The sequence below is a fragment of the Glandiceps talaboti genome, chromosome 20, assembly GCF_964340395.1.
Source record: "Glandiceps talaboti chromosome 20, keGlaTala1.1, whole genome shotgun sequence".
NCBI lineage: Eukaryota > Metazoa > Hemichordata > Enteropneusta > Spengelidae > Glandiceps > Glandiceps talaboti.
Genome location: NC_135568.1, coordinates 21,077,363 through 21,099,867, shown reverse-complemented (window position 1 = coordinate 21,099,867; position 22,505 = coordinate 21,077,363). Strand labels below are relative to the sequence as shown.

Genomic DNA, 22,505 nt, shown 5'->3' with positions numbered 1-22,505 from the left:
ACAACTTCTTATGTTTTGAATCAATATTGTCCTTTATACATTACACTACTTGTGCTTGTAACTAGTCATATCTCTTTGGTACTCACACTAAAGGGTTACATTGCACACAAAGCTGAGTTTATACATTGGTGTACATTCACAACAAGCTAACAGTATTCTACTTATTGAGACATACTATAACTATCACTTGCAATTGACTGAACTCAAACCTGTTATGAATATACAAAATGTTGACAAAATCCCCAAAATAGTGCCAGTGGCATTGTAGCACAACTGTGCATTAAAAAAAATGATTACCCACCTGCTGCTAGGTATAGGTGTTCATTTGCTGAATGATTATCCAGTTGCCTATCCAACCATGTTGCTATCATTGTAATATACGCAATCATTTGGCTGTTGCTATGGGAATGGTCATGTTGCTAGACATATTTGCATACATTTTTTTGAATGTTTGTTCACTTGTCTATGAATTTGTGATGTTATCTTTGCAATATGTGATCATTTGGCTGTTGCTATGGGCGTGGTCTTGTTGCTAGGCAAATTTACATACAGTTTTTGAATGTTTACTTGTCTATTAATCCCTGTTGTTATCTTTGCAATATGTGATCTTTTGGCTGTTGCTATGGGCATGGTCATGGTTGCCAGGGATATTTGCATACATTTTTTGAACGTTTACTAACTTGCCTACCAGATGTTGTTATTTAACCAAAATATAATGCATTTTGTTGTTGCTAAGGGCATGGTCATGGTTGCTAGGGCCCATTACGTCAAAATGTTTTAAAGGTGATTCAAAATGCTCACATTCACTATCGCTAATTTGCTAGACGACATGTTTGTGAAATGCATTCAGTCACTTCCCTTCAGATTTACTTCGAGAGTTTTCGGGTATCTCCGGTCCCACCTAGACCACGAGATTTTATGACGTCATAAAGGGTACACGTTAGCACTAAGAATATGACGAGCATAGTCACTAGGTGAATAAAACTCAACAGCATTGTGAAAAAATACATTGCTAGTGGTTGTAACAGACATCAGTAAACAAAAACTACACTCTACATGTCTTATTAACCAACATTTACCGATATTTACTCACATTTTCTCACTAATTGGTAGTGTCTGTGGGTATAAATGCTAAAATATTATCTCCCCATATTATGGCAAAATAAATCAAAACGGCTAGACTACAGTGTAGATATACATAAACACTTGTAATGTCGGTCGCGTGTTTCAATTTATTTAATTATATTATCTGATTTTTTTATTATTTGGCGAGGAGAAGCATTACAATATCTTCGACACGCATGGCGTCGCGACAGCATATTTTAGCCCACTATACTCACTGATGTCGCCTTTTGAACGGCGCAATTAGCAACAAAGTAAACATATTTATCTTGAATAAATATACTAGCTATTAGATTACCCATATTATCAGCAATAAAATTGTAAAGAATTGAGGAAATTTTGTGAGTTTAGTGTTGTCATTTACATGACTTTAGCAACTCGTCTGGAAGAAAACTTGTATGGTTTCCCTTGTTGCGATATCACTTAATTTAATGCAACAAGCCTATTTAACATTCATTAGAAGAATTTTGTAACGAATCATGGTATTCGAAGTATACAGTTTAGGAAACCAACAAATCAAATATCGCGATGTGTTCATGATATTAAATATGATTGGACAATATTGACGTCGGCAATCAAGGTCGTGACCCCAGCACATGGTTATGAAAGAAAGCCTGCAACTGGATACTTAGCCACGTTCGGTCCAATTTCTCAGGGTTTGTTTTGAAGTTAGAGACGTTATTTCTGTACGACTTGAAGAATTTTACAATATATCTGATTGATAAATATGGATTACATCAACACGTGGATAAATTTAACCCGACACGAATGTGCGCTGTGCTCTCCCGATTCCATACGTACATTGTACATACACTGCTTCAGCTTTGATCGGCGGAACTATCCTAGTATAAGCTTACTGCCGTGTCCGCGGTGACTGCACAAAACTTGACAACACTACCCCTCTACCGATATATAATAATCACCTGTATACCGTGATAAAAACGAGCAATAATTCGAGTCCCCAACAGGTCGATGAGACCTACTTCTGTTCAGTCCGATCCAAATGTGAGTATCTTAGGTTTTATATGGGTTTCAGACTCGGACTAGAGTATTACGCCCTAGACAATAATAGATGTAAACTTGTGTTCACAAGCCAAACATGTGACAATACAAGACCACAACGAAAACTGTGAAAAATTTACAGGTCACTCTCATTTTATATATGGACAACAAAATTAGGTCGGTCACAGTTCCATTTACATGATGCAATGACTCGGAGCGTGCTTCCATATGCTCGGAGCAAATCGAATCAATTAGTGTATTATGGGACCAACAAATATATTGTGGCACATGTTCCGCTACGCTTTCTTGAAGTTTCCCATTGGTATTCTAATAGCTAGTATATTTATTCAAGATGAAATATGTTTACGTTGTTGTTAAATGCACTGTTCAAAAGGCGACGCGAGTACGATTGGACTAAAATATGCCGTCCTTGGCCCGGGGATGCCGTCAAAACGTCACGACGGTATCAAAATACTTCTTGTCGGCAAATAATAAAAAATCAGATAAATAAAAGTCAATGAATGTGAAACACGCGACATTACAAGTGTTTATATGTAACTAGTCGAGCCGTTTTGATTTATTTTGCCATAATATGGGGAGATAATATTTTAGCATTTATAGCCACAGACACTGCCAATTAGTGAGAAAGTGTGAGTAAATATCGGTAAATGTTGGTTAATAAGACATGTAGAGTGTAGTTTTTGTTTACTGATGTCTGTTACAACCACTAGCAATGTATTTTTTCACAATGCTGTTGAGTTTTATTCACCTAGTGACTACGCTCGTCATAGTCTTAGTACTAACGTGTACCCCTTATGACGTCATAAAATCTCGTGGTGTAGGTGGGACTGGAAATACCCGAAAACTCTCGAAGTAAATCTGAAGGGAAGTGACTGAAAAAGGGTCATTTTAAGGTGTTTGCAGACGCTTTTGAAAAGTTTTAAAACCAGAATGCATTTCACAAACATGTCGTCTAGCAAATTAGCGATAGTGAGTGTGAGCATTTTGAATCACCTTTAAACAAAATCTGCAGAATAACACTTCTAGAAATATCTCACCAAATTTCAGTCTAATTAGCAAAGTACTTTTTGAGATATACATTTCTGACCAAAATTCCCATTTTCATATCTAATTTGTATATCGCTGAGGAGAGCATTATATGCTTAATACATCATTTATACACCACCAAATGCATCCCCATTAAATTTCATCCCAATCTGCTCAGTAGTTTTGGAATGAAAGATTTTGACCAAAAAGACACATTTTTGCCCTAATTTGCATATTACTGATGGACTCATCATGTCATAAACAAATCCTAATCTACACACCCCTAAGAATGTTTCCACTAAATTTGAGACTAATTATGTGATGAACAAGTCTTAATCTACACACTTCTAACATTGTTCCCGCTAAATTTCAGACCGATTTGCCCTGAAGTTTTTGACCAAAATCCCACATCAGTGGTAAGATCATTTTGATTTGAACAATTTCCCAACTAGACATCAAAGGTAATACACCAACCTAATATCATGGCAATCAGTTCAGCAGTTTTTGACTTTAAGTTGTTCACACACAGACAGACAGACAGACAGACAGACACTTTGCCATGCCTATAGCACTACTGAGCCTTATTTGTTCAGTTGTGCTAAAAATGGAAGAAGACAATTGTAACATAGAAGCCATGCATTAATGTTAGGTTTTACATAAGTATTTTCCCTCATGAGTCAAAAGTTGATAAACTGTGTGTAGCAATATGGTGTCTTCTTACTTACCCTGAAAACTTTGAGTTTGACAGCCTCTGAGTAGTCTTTGTTGGCAATCATGTAGTAGAGTAAATCAGCACAACCTTGTTCATACAGCAACAGATAGAGTTGATCTTTGCCATGACTTTCCAACAATGATATTAACATGTCAATTACCTCTATAATCTGAAAAATACATTGTCAACATTTTTTAAAACAAAAAGTTGGAAAAATAAAGTTTGGATGGGATACTTGTATTAGTACTGCTGGGTTTTGTTAATTGTTTTGTTGGTTCCGTAATACAGAGCATAGGGTATCAAAGGTAAGGTTTAAAAACAGGAACTTATGGCAGCCATTCATACCATACCATGCTGTGTTAGAGGCAAAGATCAACCAATGACAATTCACACGTCAACATCACAAAGTATGTTACAGCAGGATCCCTGTATTCAACATAAAGCATACATGTATACAGTGAAACTTGTTTGGTTTTCCTCTGCAAAGACAAGATTTGGGTTAAAAGCTTCTTATCACTTGAAGTATTCCAATTCCTCTGTTTCAGTTAACTTGGTCATAATCACACAAAGTTCACACAAAGTATATCACTTCTTTGTTCTGCATTCTTGTTAAGAAGAAATTGTCAGTGAATGATGTTTTGTTTCATCAAAGATATTAACTTATAATTTTCTTCACACATAAATAACTCCTCTATCTTGTCTCCATGTCCTATTACAGACCACCAAACATACCATTTTGAGGAGTATTAATTTAAAAATAAATTAATTGACAACTCGGCCCATTTCTACCATATGGTCTACATGGTGTCTAATTCTGGGATTTCAGAAGTGCATGAATACTGTTCATACAGAGGCACAGCAAACTGCAGAAACTGACAACACATACTTTCACAAATACCAGTCATATCTATTTGTGTGAACTGCATCATTGTTTTTTAGAGAACCATCCAAGACACACCATCAACAGGATATTTTGCAGTGTCTGGTTTGTGAGAATGGGTGAACTGTTACACTGGGACACATCATGTTGAAGTAACAGAGTCTGTGTGTTATCAGTGTTTACAGATAATTTATAAAAATATTGTAATTTAAGCAAAGTAATTGCAAGACATAATAAAAATAACACATGGGAGAAGTAGATTTCACAGGTCATTCTGTGTCTTAATCTATATTATACTTGACACAAAGGCAACAACAGACATAAACTAAAAATATACACAAATACAGACATAAAGTAAGATGTTAATTTGCATAAAATTAAGAAATTTTGTTGATGCTACTAAAGATATGGATATTGTTTGCAGTGCATAGCTTTATGAAATGTTATTTATAGTACAATTTCACCTTATTGACCTCAATTTATGTTAATGAGCAGTGACATCACCATTCATATGAACTTTGACCTTAACACTCAATGATATTTCAAAATAATTCAATTTGTATATTTTCATAAATTTGCATGATAATTCACGCCACAGTCAGTACATGTATGTACATTTGCCAGCACATTGTAATTTGCATCACTCTGAATTTAAATCTGGCCAAGACTCAATTTGCTATATTTAATGTATTTCATGTCCACTAACCTTGTCATTTATGTTCTCTTTTGTGAGGAAGGGCACCTGGGGTGTAAACACTTGAATAGAACATAAATGACAAACCCAGTAGATATGATGTATATACAGTAAATAAAAGTAAATTGAGGTGCTTTCTTTGTCAGATTTTTTTTACATTTTGTTCCTTAATGCTTACTGTGACTACATTAATTATCCATTTTGTTCCTTACTGTGACTACATTAATTATCCATTTTGTTCCTTACTGTGACTACATTAATTATCCATTTTGTTCCTTACTGCTTACTGTGACTACATTAATTATCCATTTTGTTCCTTACTGCTTACTGTGACTACATTAATTATCCATTTTGTTCCTTACTGCTTACTTTGACTACATTAATTATCCATTTTGTTCCTTACTGTGACTACATTAATTATCCATTTTGTTCCTTACTGTGACTATATTAATTATCCAGTTTGTTCCTTACTGTGACTACATTAAGTATCCATTTTGTTCCTTACTGTGACTACATTAATTATCCATTTTGTTCCTTACTGCTTACTGTGACTACATTAAGTATCCATTTTGTTCCTTACTGTGACTACATTAATTATCCATTTTGTTCCTTACTGTGACTACATTAAGTATCCATTTTGTTCCTTACTGTGACTACATTAATTATCCATTTTGTTCCTTACTGCTTACTGTGACTACATTAATTATCCATTTTGTTCCTTACTGCTTACTGTGACTACATTAATTATTCATTTTGTTCCATACTGTGACTACATTAATTATCCATTTTGTTCCTTACTGCTTACTGTGACTACATTAATTATCCATTTTGTTCCTTACTGCTTACTGTGACTACATTAATTATCCATTTTGTTCCTTACTGTGACTACATTAATTATCCATTTTGTTCCTTACTGCGTACTGTGACTACATTAATTATCCATTTTGTTCCTTACTGCTTACTGTGACTACATTAATTATTCATTTTGTTCCATACTGTGACTACATTAATTATCCATTTTGTTCCTTACTGCTTACTGTGACTACATTAATTATCCATTTTGTTCCTTACTGCTTACTGTGACTACATTAATTATCCATTTTGTTCCTTACTGTGACTACATTAATTATCCATTTTGTTCCTTACTGCTTACTGTGACTACATTAATTATCCATTTTGTTCCTTACTGCTTACTGTGACTACATTAATTATTCATTTTGTTCCATACTGTGACTACATTAATTATCCATTTTGTTCCTTACTGCTTACTGTGACTACATTAATTATCCATTTTGTTCCTTACTGCTTACTGTGACTACATTAATTATCCATTTTGTTCCTTACTGTGACTACATTAATTATCCATTTTGTTCCTTACTGCTTACTGTGACTACATTAATTATCCATTTTGTTCCTTAATGCCTTCTGTGACTACATTAATTATCCATTTTGTTCCTTACTGTGACTACATTACTTATCCATTTTGTTCCTTACTGTGACTACATTAATTATCCATTTTGTTCCTTACTGTGACTACATTAAGTATCCATTTTGTTCCTTACTGTGACTACATTAATTATTCATTTTGTTCCTTACTGTGACTACACTAATTATCCATTTTGTTCCTTACTGTGACTACATTAATTATTCATTTTGTTCCTTACTGTGACTACATTAATTATCCATTTTGTTCCTTACTGCTTACTGTGACTACATTAATTATACATTTTGTTCCTTACTGTGACTACATTAAGTATCCATTTTGTTCCTTACTGTGACTACATTAATTATTCATTTTGTTCCTTACTGCGACTACATTAATTATCCATTTTGTTCCTTACTGTGACTACACTAATTATCCATTTTGTTCCTTATTGCTTACTGTGACTACATTAATTATCCATTTTGTTCCTTACTGTGACTACATTAATTATCCATTTTGTTCCTTACTGTGACTACATTAATTATCCATTTTGTTCCTTACTGTGACTACATTAATTATCCATTTTGTTCCTTACTGTGACTACATTAATTATCCATTTTGTTCCTTACTGCTTACTGTGACTACATTAATTATCCATTTTGTTCCTTACTGCTTACTTTGACTACATTAATTATCCATTTTGTTCCTTACTGCTTACTGTGACTACATTGATTATCCATTTTGTTCCTTACTGCTTTACTTTGACTACATTAATTATCCATTTTGTTCCTTACTGCTTACTTTGACTACATTAATTATTCATTTTGTTCCTTACTGCTTACTGTGACTACATTAATTATCCATTTTGTTCCTTACTGTGACTACATTAATTATCCATTTTGTTCCTTACTGCTTACTGTGACTACATTAATTATCCATTTTGTTCCTTACTGCTTACTGTGACTACATTAATTATCCATTTTGTTCCTTACTGCTTACTGTGACTACATTAATTATCCATTTTGTTCCTTACTGCTTACTTTGACTACATTAATTATCCATTTTGTTCCTTACTGCTTACTATGACTACATTAATTATCCATTTTGTTCCTTACTGTGACTACATTAATTATCCATTTTGTTCCTTACTGCTTACTTTGACTACATTAATTATCCATTTTGTTCCTTACTGTGACTACATTACTTATTCATTTTGTTCCTTACTGTGACTACATTAATTATCCAGTTTGTTCCTTACTGTGACTACATTAATTATCCATTTTGTTCCTTACTGCTTACTGTGACTACATTAATTATTCATTTTGTTCCATACTGTGACTACATTACTTATCCATTTTGTTCCATACTGTGACTACATTAATTATTCATTTTGTTCCATACTGTGACTACATTAATTATCCATTTTGTTCCTTACTGCTTACTGTGACTACATTAATTATCCATTTTGTTCCTTACTGTGACTACATTAATTATCCATTTTGTTCCTTACTGTGACTACACTAATTATCCATGGTAGGAATTTTTACACGTTCACATTTTTTAAATTTAAATTTTTTAAACAGCGTTTCCAAGGGAATATTTTCAGCATTTGTTTGTTGATTGTGGTTCTGGTGATATGGTATAAAACCAATATAGAAGTGATGGAACAATGTTTCCTTAAGTACAAATTGACTATGTGTGTGGCCAAACTTTCATTATCTTGATACAAAACTGATATGAAAGATATTTTTTTATGAATTTATTTTGAAAATATCACTGAGTACTCTGGGTGTGGTCATCTCCCTGAGTGATTCATGAAATAGTAATTTTAGAATCAACCTTGCCAACTCCCCCTGTCACTTTCAGTAGTATCATCCATCCTAAAAATAAATGGACTAGACTATGTTGACAGTGGGGGTGACCAGATTGTGTAAATAGTCATTCATCAATTTAGAGATAACAGAGATCATTAATATCATTGACTATCACATGATCTCCACATCATCACTGCATGATCATCACATGATTATCACGTGAACAGTGAATGACTACATAGTAGGTATAAACTATTAATTGTATTGAAGGAAGGATGCACCTAGCAAAGTCATTATCTTACAAGAAAAAACCTTCTTTGAATTTTCTTTAGTGTAAGTTTTTTCTCAAGGTACATGCTTTTAGATCAAATCCAAAGTGGGTTATTCCTGTATTTTAGTCTTCATGAAGCAAACTTTCTGGGCTAATTGTAGTGTATTGCAATGTGAGGTTTTACATCCTGAAAATTTGACGTCAACTTTCGTAGCCTGTTTACTGTGCTAATCGAGATATATCATTAGCAAGTCGTACCTTCTAGCCTGTGGCTCGCATTCTTTGCTTCTAATGATTACATTTTAAAACTGTTGATAGTGCATTGAATATTTTCACCCAATAGCCTGGTTGATGACAGCATGCAGTCCCTTCAACCATGGCAATTTGTCAGGTTGCCATTATTCAAATGAATCAGTATGTAAATACACACACATATGCTATGTGATGTGGTAATTTACATGTTATTTATAAATTATGTAAATTTAACCATACGGGTGCTGGATAACCATGATAACAATTTTTGGGGCTGTGGCTATGTAAGTTGTTTAAAAAGCTTCTCAACACAAGTGGGGAATAGGAGGACTAGGAGATATGAACAGCTAACAATGTATCTTGACAGTAAAATATACAGACTAGGGTTAGGAGGTACGACCAGCTAACAATGTATCTTGACAGTACAGTAAACAGACTAGGATTAGGAGGTAGGACCAGCTAACAATGTATCTCGACAGTACAGTAAACAGACTAGGATTAGGAGGTACGACCAGCTAACAATGTATCTTGACAGTACAGTAAACAGACTAGGATTAAGAGGTAGGACCAGCTAACAATGTATCTCGACAGTACAGTAAACAGACTAGGGTTAGGAGGTATGACCAGCTAAAATGTATCTTGACAGTAAAGTAAACAGACTAGGGTTAGGAGGTACAACCAGCTAACAATGTATCTCGACAGTACAGTAAACAGACTAGGGTTAGGAGGTACAACCAGCTAACAATGTATCTTGACAGTACAGTAAACAGACTAGGGTTAGGAGGTACGACCAGCTAACAATGTATCTTGACAGCACAGTAAACAGACTAGGGTTAGGAGGTATGACCAGCTAACAATGTATCTTGACAGTAAAATATACAGACTAGGGTTAGGAGGTACGACCAGCTAACAATGTATCTTGACAGCACAGTAAACAGACTAGGGTTAGGCATCAAAGTCTTGTACATGTAAAGATGCATCCTTCTTATTTTTATTGTTGGTATTATGACACAGTGCTCTGACATTGATTGATGTTCATGGTATGTTAGCATGGATTTGGGATTACATCTTTTACTGTACAGAACTTACCACATTAGATACTCGATAAGGTCCATACAAAAAACACTGAAAGAAGGTTGATAATGAGAACAAGAAACAAAATTATGGACTTGAAATTTGAGAGAAATAAATAAATAACAAAGAAACAGAGCTGAATTTCACCTGAAATTAAAGGAATCATGGAAAGAGAAAAAAAAAGATGGGAAAAAAACAGTGGCCGATGATAGATAAAAAAATTTAAGGACAGATAGATTATTCAACTTTTCAGTAGTTGTTGCTAATCACTGTAATTTTTGATGTAGTGGTCTCTATACCAACACTTCAGACAGTCTTACACAGAAGCAAAAATAAATTTGACAAGTTTTCAATTGATGATAACTGATAATACATATCAGCATAAAATACATTTTAAACTTTAAACATAAATTAATTCATATCTTTGTGTAGTGATTTGTATATGTATATGAACATTTTCTAAGCAATGAATTGAATTTCTGTCTGCCAAACTGTCCATTGTCTACATAACATAAACATGACCTTCCCATCATTGATAGGAATACATACCAACATTTCGATTGGGCATTTCACAAGTTTATACTCCATGAAATATAACACACCATGAACAACATAAACATAGTTCACATGGCAAGCAGTATTATCAATGTAGGGGTGGTAGCCACCTTTACTAGGTTCATGTTTACTGCAGGATCCAGAGGATGTGTATACATAGGTTGTCCATCCTCATAACAATGGGAAAACCCTTCGTATGAGTCTATAACATTCATTTATGGGGATGATGCAATATGTCATACTCTGATTACCTACATTCGCAGGTATTGTTGAAGAAGTATCTCACAAGACCATGCCACATTTGGGTAAATTTAGATTAACTTTTTCTCATGGATACAAACTATACCAGTATCGGTGATGTATAATTTGCTACGAGTTCCTAAATTTCATACCATCAAAGTAGGATGATTGAAATCAACCAATGATGCCATCACATCATCAGCATTTTCTATGAAATGTTGTAAAATGATGGTTTATGAAGTACATAATACCTGTGTAGATTTGAGCGGCCAAAATTTGCCCAAGTGGCCAAACTATTTTTTTTGTCTTCCAATAACCAGATATAAGAGATATCATACACCTATGCCCAGATCAATTGTTCTTGATGATGTTTAACGCAAAATATCACACTTCTGATGTTGGACTTTAAATGTCATGATATTCATGTTAAATGTCATCAGCAAACACCTCTCTGATTGGCCAAAACATGTCGATTCTGAACATAAACAAAACATAAATAAAATGGTAGCCGATCTTCGAAGTTAGGGATATCGCGTATGGCCACAACCCTGAGGAATTTTCAAAACAAGGAAATTTTGATAAAAATATCGATACCCAAATGATACTTTTTAGTTAAGATTGTAAATTCATAACACTATACAGGTACATACATTTCGCAATGTGTATCGTGGGCACGACTGTGTGAGTGTAAGTCATCCACTGACGCTACCCATACCACACTATTGTACTGCAGTAGTTATGCTCATGGTCGACCATCTAGTTTTATTAACACATTAAAGCATTTTCTGAAACTTCTAGAGAACTTACTCTAATACCAATATTGTATTTCAAAAATAATTATGGATAATTACACCAAAATCTGATGAAATTTTCTGATTGTCGGAGCAGGTTGAGCTGGGTCAGCAAACTATGTTCATTGACGTTTTAGTGAATGTCACCTGATAACAGGTCACACGACACATGAAGTGCACTGTATAGCAAGCTGTGCTCTTTTTATTTTTCATAATTTCCCTTTGAACTTCTGGGTATAGCTATATGATAAATAGATTATTACCCAATATCACCTCTTCATTTGTCGTATCATTGTGAGTGCAGTTTCTGTAATGTGACACTCATCTAACAGTTCGTGTCACATTACGGAAATTACACTCAAAATGATACGACAAACGGAGAGGTGATATTGGGTAATAATCAAGTAACACAGTAATTATTTGACTAGATAGCTGAGCATAGTAATACTGGTTTGCAATCTATAAGGCTTAGCATATTTTGAGGAGAGGGTGAAGGGGAAGTTGAATTTCTTACTTCTACCTGCTCCCACCTTTTGGAAGACATCTTAAATTTTATAGATTTCAGAAAGTATTATAAATTTTAACTACACTGACATTAGTTTAGTGAGTATATGATTTAAAGAGATAACTAATCTATACTGTTAATACATAAATACTTTAAATCACACAAACATTAAAAATATCGGAGTTAAGACTTGTGATTCACTATTTGTATCAATAATTTGGCAACTATATCTGTTTAGTTGCTCACTACGGTCATACAAACAGAATCATTGATGGACTTTCCAAATATTCTAAAAAATTGTTTGGCACTGAAAAATCAATGACTAATCATAATATAAATACAAAATCAAACTGAAATTTTCACAGAATAACTTGTAATTAAATACATTGTCAACTGGGTCAAGCAATAGCAAATACCAGGAAAATCTATGAATATGCATGACTGAATGATGTATTCCTGTTGGTGCATTCAACTTTATGAATATTCATTCCAATATCTGGCCAATGAAAGGAAGAATTCTACTATTTGAATATTCATATTTTTTGTGCCCAGACAAAAATTGATTTGAGGACAATGCAATGAATATTCATGAGCTACTTATTTGACCAATCAGAGAATGCAAAAGAAACATCAATATTATGACCTACCATTGAGTCTTCACTGGCTTGAACCAGGAAGTTTACAATAGCCATCATTTCTTCAATCTCGATTCCTTTACCAACGTAATATTTGATCAATCCTAAAAGTGACACTCTGATGGTTCTGGCATCCTCAGATGATAAACCATGGTTGGGTGAACTAAAAATAATGATGAAATATTCAAATTTATTGGACAATCCTAATTCTAATTATTTCAAAGTTTTGTATCACTTGATTCTTTTCAACTAGGGTTTACAACAGCTTAAAGGTAATTCAAAATGCTCACATTCACTATTGCTATTTTGCTAGATGACATGTTTGTGAAATGTATACTGGTTTTAAAACTTTTAGAAAAAAGCATCTGCAAACACCTTAAAATGACCTTTTTTCAGTCACTTCCCTTCGGATTTCCTTCGAGAGTTTTCGGTTATTTCCGGTCCCACCTAGACCTCGGGATTTTGTGATTCATAAACTGACAATACCTACTTATAATACATAGTAATCACATCCATCATAAACTGACAATACTTACTTATAATACATAGCAATCACATCAATCAAAAACTGAAAATACTTACTTATAATACATAGCAATCACATCCATTATAAACTGACAATACTTACTTATAATACATAGCAATCACATCCATCATAAATTGACAATACATACTTATAATGTGTAGCAATCACATCCATCATAAACTGACAATACCTACTTATAATATGTAGCAATCACATCCATCATAAACTGACAATACCTACTTATAATATGTAGCAATCACATCCATCATAAACTGACAATACTTACTTATAATACATAGCAATCGCATCCATCATAAACTGACAATACTTACTTATAATACATAGCAATCACATCCATCATAAACTGACAATACTTACTTATAATACATAGCAATCACATCCATCATAAACTGACAATACTTACTTATAATACATAGCAATCACATCCATCATAAACTGACAATACTTACTTATAATATGTAGCAATCACATCAATCAAAAACTGAAAATACTTACTTATAATACATAGCAATCACATCAATCATAAACTGACAATACTTACTTATAATACATAGCAATCACATCCATCATAAACTGACAATACTTACTTATAATACATAGCAATCACATCCATCATAAACTGACAATACTTACTTATAATACATAGCAATCACATCCATCATTCACTGACAATACTTACTTATAATACATAGCAATCACATCCATCATAAACTGACAATACTTACTTATAATATGTAGCAATCACATCCATCATAAACTGACAATACTTACTTATAATACATAGCAATCACATCCATCATAAACTGACAATACTTACTTATAATATGTAGCAATCACATCCATCAGAAACTGACAATACTTACTTATAATATGTAGCAATCACATCCATCATAAACTGACAATACTTACTTATAATATGTAGCAATCACATCCATCAGAAACTGACAATACTTACTTATAATACATAGCAATCACATCAATCAAAAACTGAAAATACCTACTTATAATACATAGCAATCACATCCATCATAAACTGACAATACTTACTTATAATACATAGCAATCACATCCATCATAAACTGACAATACCTACTTATAATACATAGCAATCACATCCATCATAAACTGACAATACTTACTTATTTATAATACATAGCAATCACATCCATCATTAACTGACAATACTTACTTATAATACATAGCAATCACATCCATCATAAACTGACAATACTTACTTATAATATGTAGCAATCACATCCATCATAAACTGACAATACTTACTTATAATACATAGCAATCACATCCATCATAAACTGACAATACTTACTTATAATACATAGTAATCACATCAATCATAAACTGACAATACTTACTTATAATATGTAGCAATCACATCCATCAGAAACTGACAATACTTACTTATAATACATAGCAATCACATCCATCATAAACTGACAATACTTACTTATAATATGTAGCAATCACATCCATCAGAAACTGACAATACTTACTTATAATATGTAGCAATCACATCCATCATAAACTGACAATACTTACTTATAATATGCAGCAATCACATCCATCATAAACTGACAATACTTACTTATAATACATAGCAATCACATCCATCATAAACTGACAATACTTACTTATAATATGTAGCAATCACATCCATCATAAACTGACAATACTTACTTATAATACATAGCAATCACATCCATCATAAACTGACAATACTTACTAATAATACATTGCAATCACATCCATCATAAATTGACAATACTTACTTATAATATGTAGCAATCACATCCATCATAAACTGACAATACTTACTTATAATACATAGTAATCACATCCATCATAAATTGACAAAACTTACTTATAATATGTAGCAATCACATCCATCATAAATTGACAATACTTACTTATAATATGTAGCAATCACATCCATCATAAACTGACAATACTTACTTATAATACATAGTAATCACATCCATCATAAATTGACAAAACTTACTTATAATACATAGCAATCACATCCATCATAAACTGACAATACTTACTAATAATACATTGCAATCACATCCATCATAAATTGACAATACTTACTTATAATATGTAGCAATCACATCCATCATAAACTGACAATACTTACTTATAATACATAGTAATCACATCCATCATAAATTGACAAAACTTACTTATAATATGTAGCAATCACATCCATCATAAACTAACAATACTTACTTATAATATGTAGCAATCACATCCATCATAAAGTGACAATACTTACTTATAATATGTAGCAATCACATCCATCAAAAACTGACAATACTTACTTATAATATGTAGCAATCACATCCATCATAAACTGACAATACTTACTTATAATATGTAGCAATCACATCCATCATAAACTGACAATACTTACTTATAATACATAGCAATCACATCCATCATAAACTGACAATACTTACTTATAATACATAGCAATCACATCCATCATAAACTGACAATACTTACTTATAATATGTAGCAATCACATCCATCATAAACTGACAATACTTACTTATAATACATAGCAATCACATCCATCATAAACTGAAAATACTTACTTATAATATGTAGCAATCACATCCATCATAAACTGACAATACTTACTTATAATATGTAGCAATCACATCCATCATAAACTGACAATACTTACTTATAATACATAGCAATCACATCCATCATAAACTGACAATACTTACTTATAATATGTAGCAATCACATCCATCATAAATTGACAATACTTACTTATAATATGTAGCAATCACATCCATCATAAACTGAAAATACTTACTTATAATATGTAGCAATCACATCCATCATAAACTGACAATACTTACTTATAATACATAGCAATCACATCCATCATAAACTGACAATACTTACTTATAATATGTAGCAATCACATCCATCATAAACTGACAATACTTACTTATAATACATAGCAATCACATCCATCATAAACTGACAATACTTACTTATAATATGTAGCAATCACATCCATCATAAATTGACAATACTTACTTATAATACATAGCAATCACATCCATCATAAACTGACAATACTTACTTATAATATGTAGCAATCACATCCATCATAAACTGACAATACTTACTTATAATACATAGCAATCATATCCATCATTCACTGACAATACTTACTTATAATATGTAGCAATCACATCCATCATAAACTGACAATACTTACTTATAATACATAGCAATCACATCCATCATAAACTGAAAATACTTACTTATAATATGTAGCAATCACATCCATCATAAACTGACAATACTTACTTATAATACATAGCAATCACATCCATCATAAACTGACAATACTTACTTATAATATGTAGTAATCACATCCATCATAAACTGACAATACTTACTTATAATATGTAGCAATCACATCCATCAGAAACTGACAATACTTACTTATAATACATAGCAATCACATCCATCATAAACTGACAATACTTACTTATAATATGTAGCAATCACATCCATCATAAATTGACAATACTTACTTATAATACATAGCAATCACATCCATCATAAACTGACAATACCTACTTATAATACATAGTCATCACATCCATCATAAACTGACAATACTTACTTATAATATGTAGCAATCACATCCATCATAAACTGACAATACTTACTTATAATACGTAGCAATCACATCCATCATAAACTGACAATACTTACTTATAATATGTAGCAATCACATCCATCATAAACTGACAATACCTACTTATAATACATAGTCATCACATCCATCATAAACTGACAATACTTACTTATAATATGTAGCAATCACATCCATCATAAACTGACAATACTTACTTATAATACATAGCAATCACATCCATCATAAACTGACAATACTTACTTATAATACATAGCAATCACATCCATCATAAACTGACAATACTTACTTATAATATGTAGCAATCACATCCATCATAAACTGACAATACTTACTTATAATACATAGTAATCACATCCATCATAAACTGAGAATACTTACTTATAATATGTAGCAATCACATCCATCAGAAACTGACAATACTTACTTATAATACATAGTAATCACATCAATCATAAACTGACAATACTTACTTATAATATGTAGCAATCACATCCATCAGAAACTGACAATACTTACTTATAATACATAGCAATCACATCCATCATAAACTGACAATACTTACTTATAATATGTAGCAATCACATCCATCAGAAACTGACAATACTTACTTATAATATGTAGCAATCACATCCATCATAAACTGACAATACTTACTTATAATATGCAGCAATCACATCCATCATAAACTGACAATACTTACTTATAATACATAGCAATCACATCCATCATAAACTGACAATACTTACTTATAATATGTAGCAATCACATCCATCATAAACTGACAATACTTACTTATAATACATAGCAATCACATCCATCATAAACTGACAATACTTACTAATAATACATTGCAATCACATCCATCATAAATTGACAATACTTACTTATAATATGTAGCAATCACATCCATCATAAACTGACAATACTTACTTATAATACATAGTAATCACATCCATCATAAATTGACAAAACTTACTTATAATATGTAGCAATCACATCCATCATAAATTGACAATACTTACTTATAATATGTAGCAATCACATCCATCATAAACTGACAATACTTACTTATAATACATAGTAATCACATCCATCATAAATTGACAAAACTTACTTATAATACATAGCAATCACATCCATCATAAACTGACAATACTTACTAATAATACATTGCAATCACATCCATCATAAACTGACAATACTTACTTATAATATGTAGCAATCACATCCATCATAAACTGACAATACTTACTTATAATACATTGCAATCACATCCATCATAAACTGACAATACTTACTTATAATATGTAGCAATCACATCCATCATAAACTGACAATACTTACTTATAATACATAGCAATCACATCCATCATAAACTGACAATACTTACTTATAATATGTAGCAATCACATCCATCATAAATTGACAATACTTACTTATAATATGTAGCAATCACATCCATCATAAACTGACAATACTTACTTATAATACATAGTAATCACATCCATCATAAATTGACAAAACTTACTTATAATATGTAGCAATCACATCCATCATAAACTAACAATACTTACTTATAATATGTAGCAATCACATCCATCATAAAGTGACAATACTTACTTATAATATGTAGCAATCACATCCATCAAAAACTGACAATACTTACTTATAATATGTAGCAATCACATCCATCATAAACTGACAATACTTACTTATAATATGTAGCAATCACATCCATCATAAACTGACAATACTTACTTATAATACATAGCAATCACATCCATCATAAACTGACAATACTTACTTATAATACATAGCAATCACATCCATCATAAACTGACAATACTTACTTATAATATGTAGCAATCACATCCATCATAAACTGACAATACTTACTTATAATACATAGCAATCACATCCATCATAAACTGAAAATACTTACTTATAATATGTAGCAATCACATCCATCATAAACTGACAATACTTACTTATAATATGTAGCAATCACATCCATCATAAACTGACAATACTTACTTATAATACATAGCAATCACATCCATCATAAACTGACAATACTTACTTATAATATGTAGCAATCACATCCATCATAAATTGACAATACTTACTTATAATATGTAGCAATCACATCCATCATAAACTGAAAATACTTACTTATAATATGTAGCAATCACATCCATCATAAACTGACAATACTTACTTATAATACATAGCAATCACATCCATCATAAACTGACAATACTTACTTATAATATGTAGCAATCACATCCATCATAAACTGACAATACTTACTTATAATACATAGCAATCACATCCATCATAAACTGACAATACTTACTTATAATATGTAGCAATCACATCCATCATAAATTGACAATACTTACTTATAATACATAGCAATCACATCCATCATAAACTGACAATACTTACTTATAATATGTAGCAATCACATCCATCATAAACTGACAATACTTACTTATAATACATAGCAATCATATCCATCATTCACTGACAATACTTACTTATAATATGTAGCAATCACATCCATCATAAACTGACAATACTTACTTATAATACATAGCAATCACATCCATCATAAACTGAAAATACTTACTTATAATATGTAGCAATCACATCCATCATAAACTGACAATACTTACTTATAATATGTAGTAATCACATCCATCATAAACTGACAATACTTACTTATAATATGTAGCAATCACATCCATCAGAAACTGACAATACTTACTTATAATACATAGCAATCACATCCATCATAAACTGACAATACTTACTTATAATATGTAGCAATCACATCCATCATAAATTGACAATACTTACTTATAATACATAGCAATCACATCCATCATAAACTGACAATACCTACTTATAATACATAGTCATCACATCCATCATAAACTGACAATACTTACTTATAATATGTAGCAATCACATCCATCATAAACTGACAATACTTACTTATAATACGTAGCAATCACATCCATCATAAACTGACAATACTTACTTATAATATGTAGCAATCACATCCATCATAAACTGACAATACCTACTTATAATACATAGTCATCACATCCATCATAAACTGACAATACTTACTTATAATATGTAGCAATCACATCCATCATAAACTGACAATACTTACTTATAATACGTAGCAATCACATCCATCATAAACTGACAATACTTACTTATAATACATAGCAATCACATCCATCATAAATTGACAAAACTTACTTATAATATGTAGCAATCACATCCATCATAAACTGACAATACCTACTTATAATACATAGCAATCACATCCATCATAAACTGACAATACTTACTTATAATACATAGTAATCACATCCATCATAAATTGACAAAACTTACTTATAATACATAGCAATCACATCCATCATAAACTGACAATACTTACTAATAATACATTGCAATCACATCCATCATAAATTGACAATACTTACTTATAATATGTAGCAATCACATCCATCATAAACTGACAATACTTACTTATAATACATAGTAATCACATCCATCATAAATTGACAAAACTTACTTATAATATGTAGCAATCACATCCATCATAAAGTGACAATACTTACTTATAATATGTAGCAATCACATCCATCATAAACTGACAATACTTACTTATAATATGTAGCAATCACATCCATCAAAAACTGACAATACTTACTTATAATATGTAGCAATCACAGCCATCATAAACTGACAATACTTACTTATAATATGTAGCAATCACATCCATCATAAACTGACAATACTTACTTATAATACATAGCAATCACATCCATCATAAACTGACAATACTTACTTATAATACATAGCAATCACATCCATCATAAACTGACAATACTTACTTATAATATGTAGCAATCACATCCATCATAAACTAACAATACTTACTTATAATACATAGCAATCACATCCATCATAAACTGAAAATACTTACTTATAATATGTAGCAATCACATCCATCATAAACTGACAATACTTACTTATAATATGTAGCAATCACATCCATCATACACTGACAATACTTACTTATAATACATAGCAATCACATCCATCATAAACTGACAATACTTACTTATAATATGTAGCAATCACATCCATCATAAATTGACAATACTTACTTATAATATGTAGCAATCACATCCATCATAAACTGACAATACTTACTTATAATACATAGCAATCATATCCATCATTCACTGACAATACTTACTTATAATATGTAGCAATCACATCCATCATAAACTGACAATACTTACTTATAATACATAGCAATCACATCCATCATAAACTGAAAATACTTACTTATAATATGTAGCAATCACATCCATCATAAACTGACAATACTTACTTATAATACATAGCAATCACATCCATCATAAACTGACAATACTTACTTATAATATGTAGCAATCACATCCATCATAAACTGACAATACTTACTTATAATACATAGCAATCACATCCATCATAAACTGACAATACTTACTTATAATATGTAGCAATCACATCCATCATAAACTGACAATACTTACTTATAATACATAGTAATCACATCCATCATAAACTGAGAATACTTACTTATAATATGTAGCAATCACATCCATCAGAAACTGACAATACTTACTTATAATACATAGCAATCACATCCATCATAAACTGACAATACTTACTTATAATATGTAGCAATCACATCCATCATAAACTGAAAATACTTACTTATAATATGTAGCAATCACATCCATCATAAATTGACAATACTTACTTATAATACATAGCAATCACATCCATCATAAACTGAAAATACTTACTTATAATACATAGCAATCACATCCATCATAAACTGACAATACTTACTTATAATATGTAGCAATCACATCCATCATAAACTGACAATACCTACTTATAATACATAGCAATCACATCCATCATAAACTGACAATACTTACTTATAATACATAGCAATCACATCCATCATAAATTGACAATACTTACTTATAATACATAGCAATCACATCCATCATAAACTGACAATACTTACTTATAATACATAGCAATCACATCCATCATAAACTGACAATACTTACTTATAATACATAGCAATCACATCCATCATAAATTGACAATACTTACTTATAATACATAGCAATCACATCC

General features: G+C 31.5%; 1 protein-coding gene across 2 annotated transcripts in view; it reads right to left on the bottom strand.

Annotated features, from left to right (window-relative positions):
• The window catches only part of LOC144451067 (neurobeachin-like protein 1), a 312,418-nt gene that overhangs the window by 160,689 nt on the left and 129,224 nt on the right, over positions 1-22,505 (bottom strand). For both annotated transcript variants that reach the window (XM_078141830.1, XM_078141831.1), the window contains exons 22-23: positions 13,030-13,180; positions 3,897-4,052 (exon numbers count right to left, since the gene is read on the bottom strand). In XM_078141830.1, coding sequence (XP_077997956.1) covers positions 3,897-4,052; positions 13,030-13,180 — 307 coding nt within the window. The remainder of the gene's footprint in view (positions 1-3,896; positions 4,053-13,029; positions 13,181-22,505) is intronic.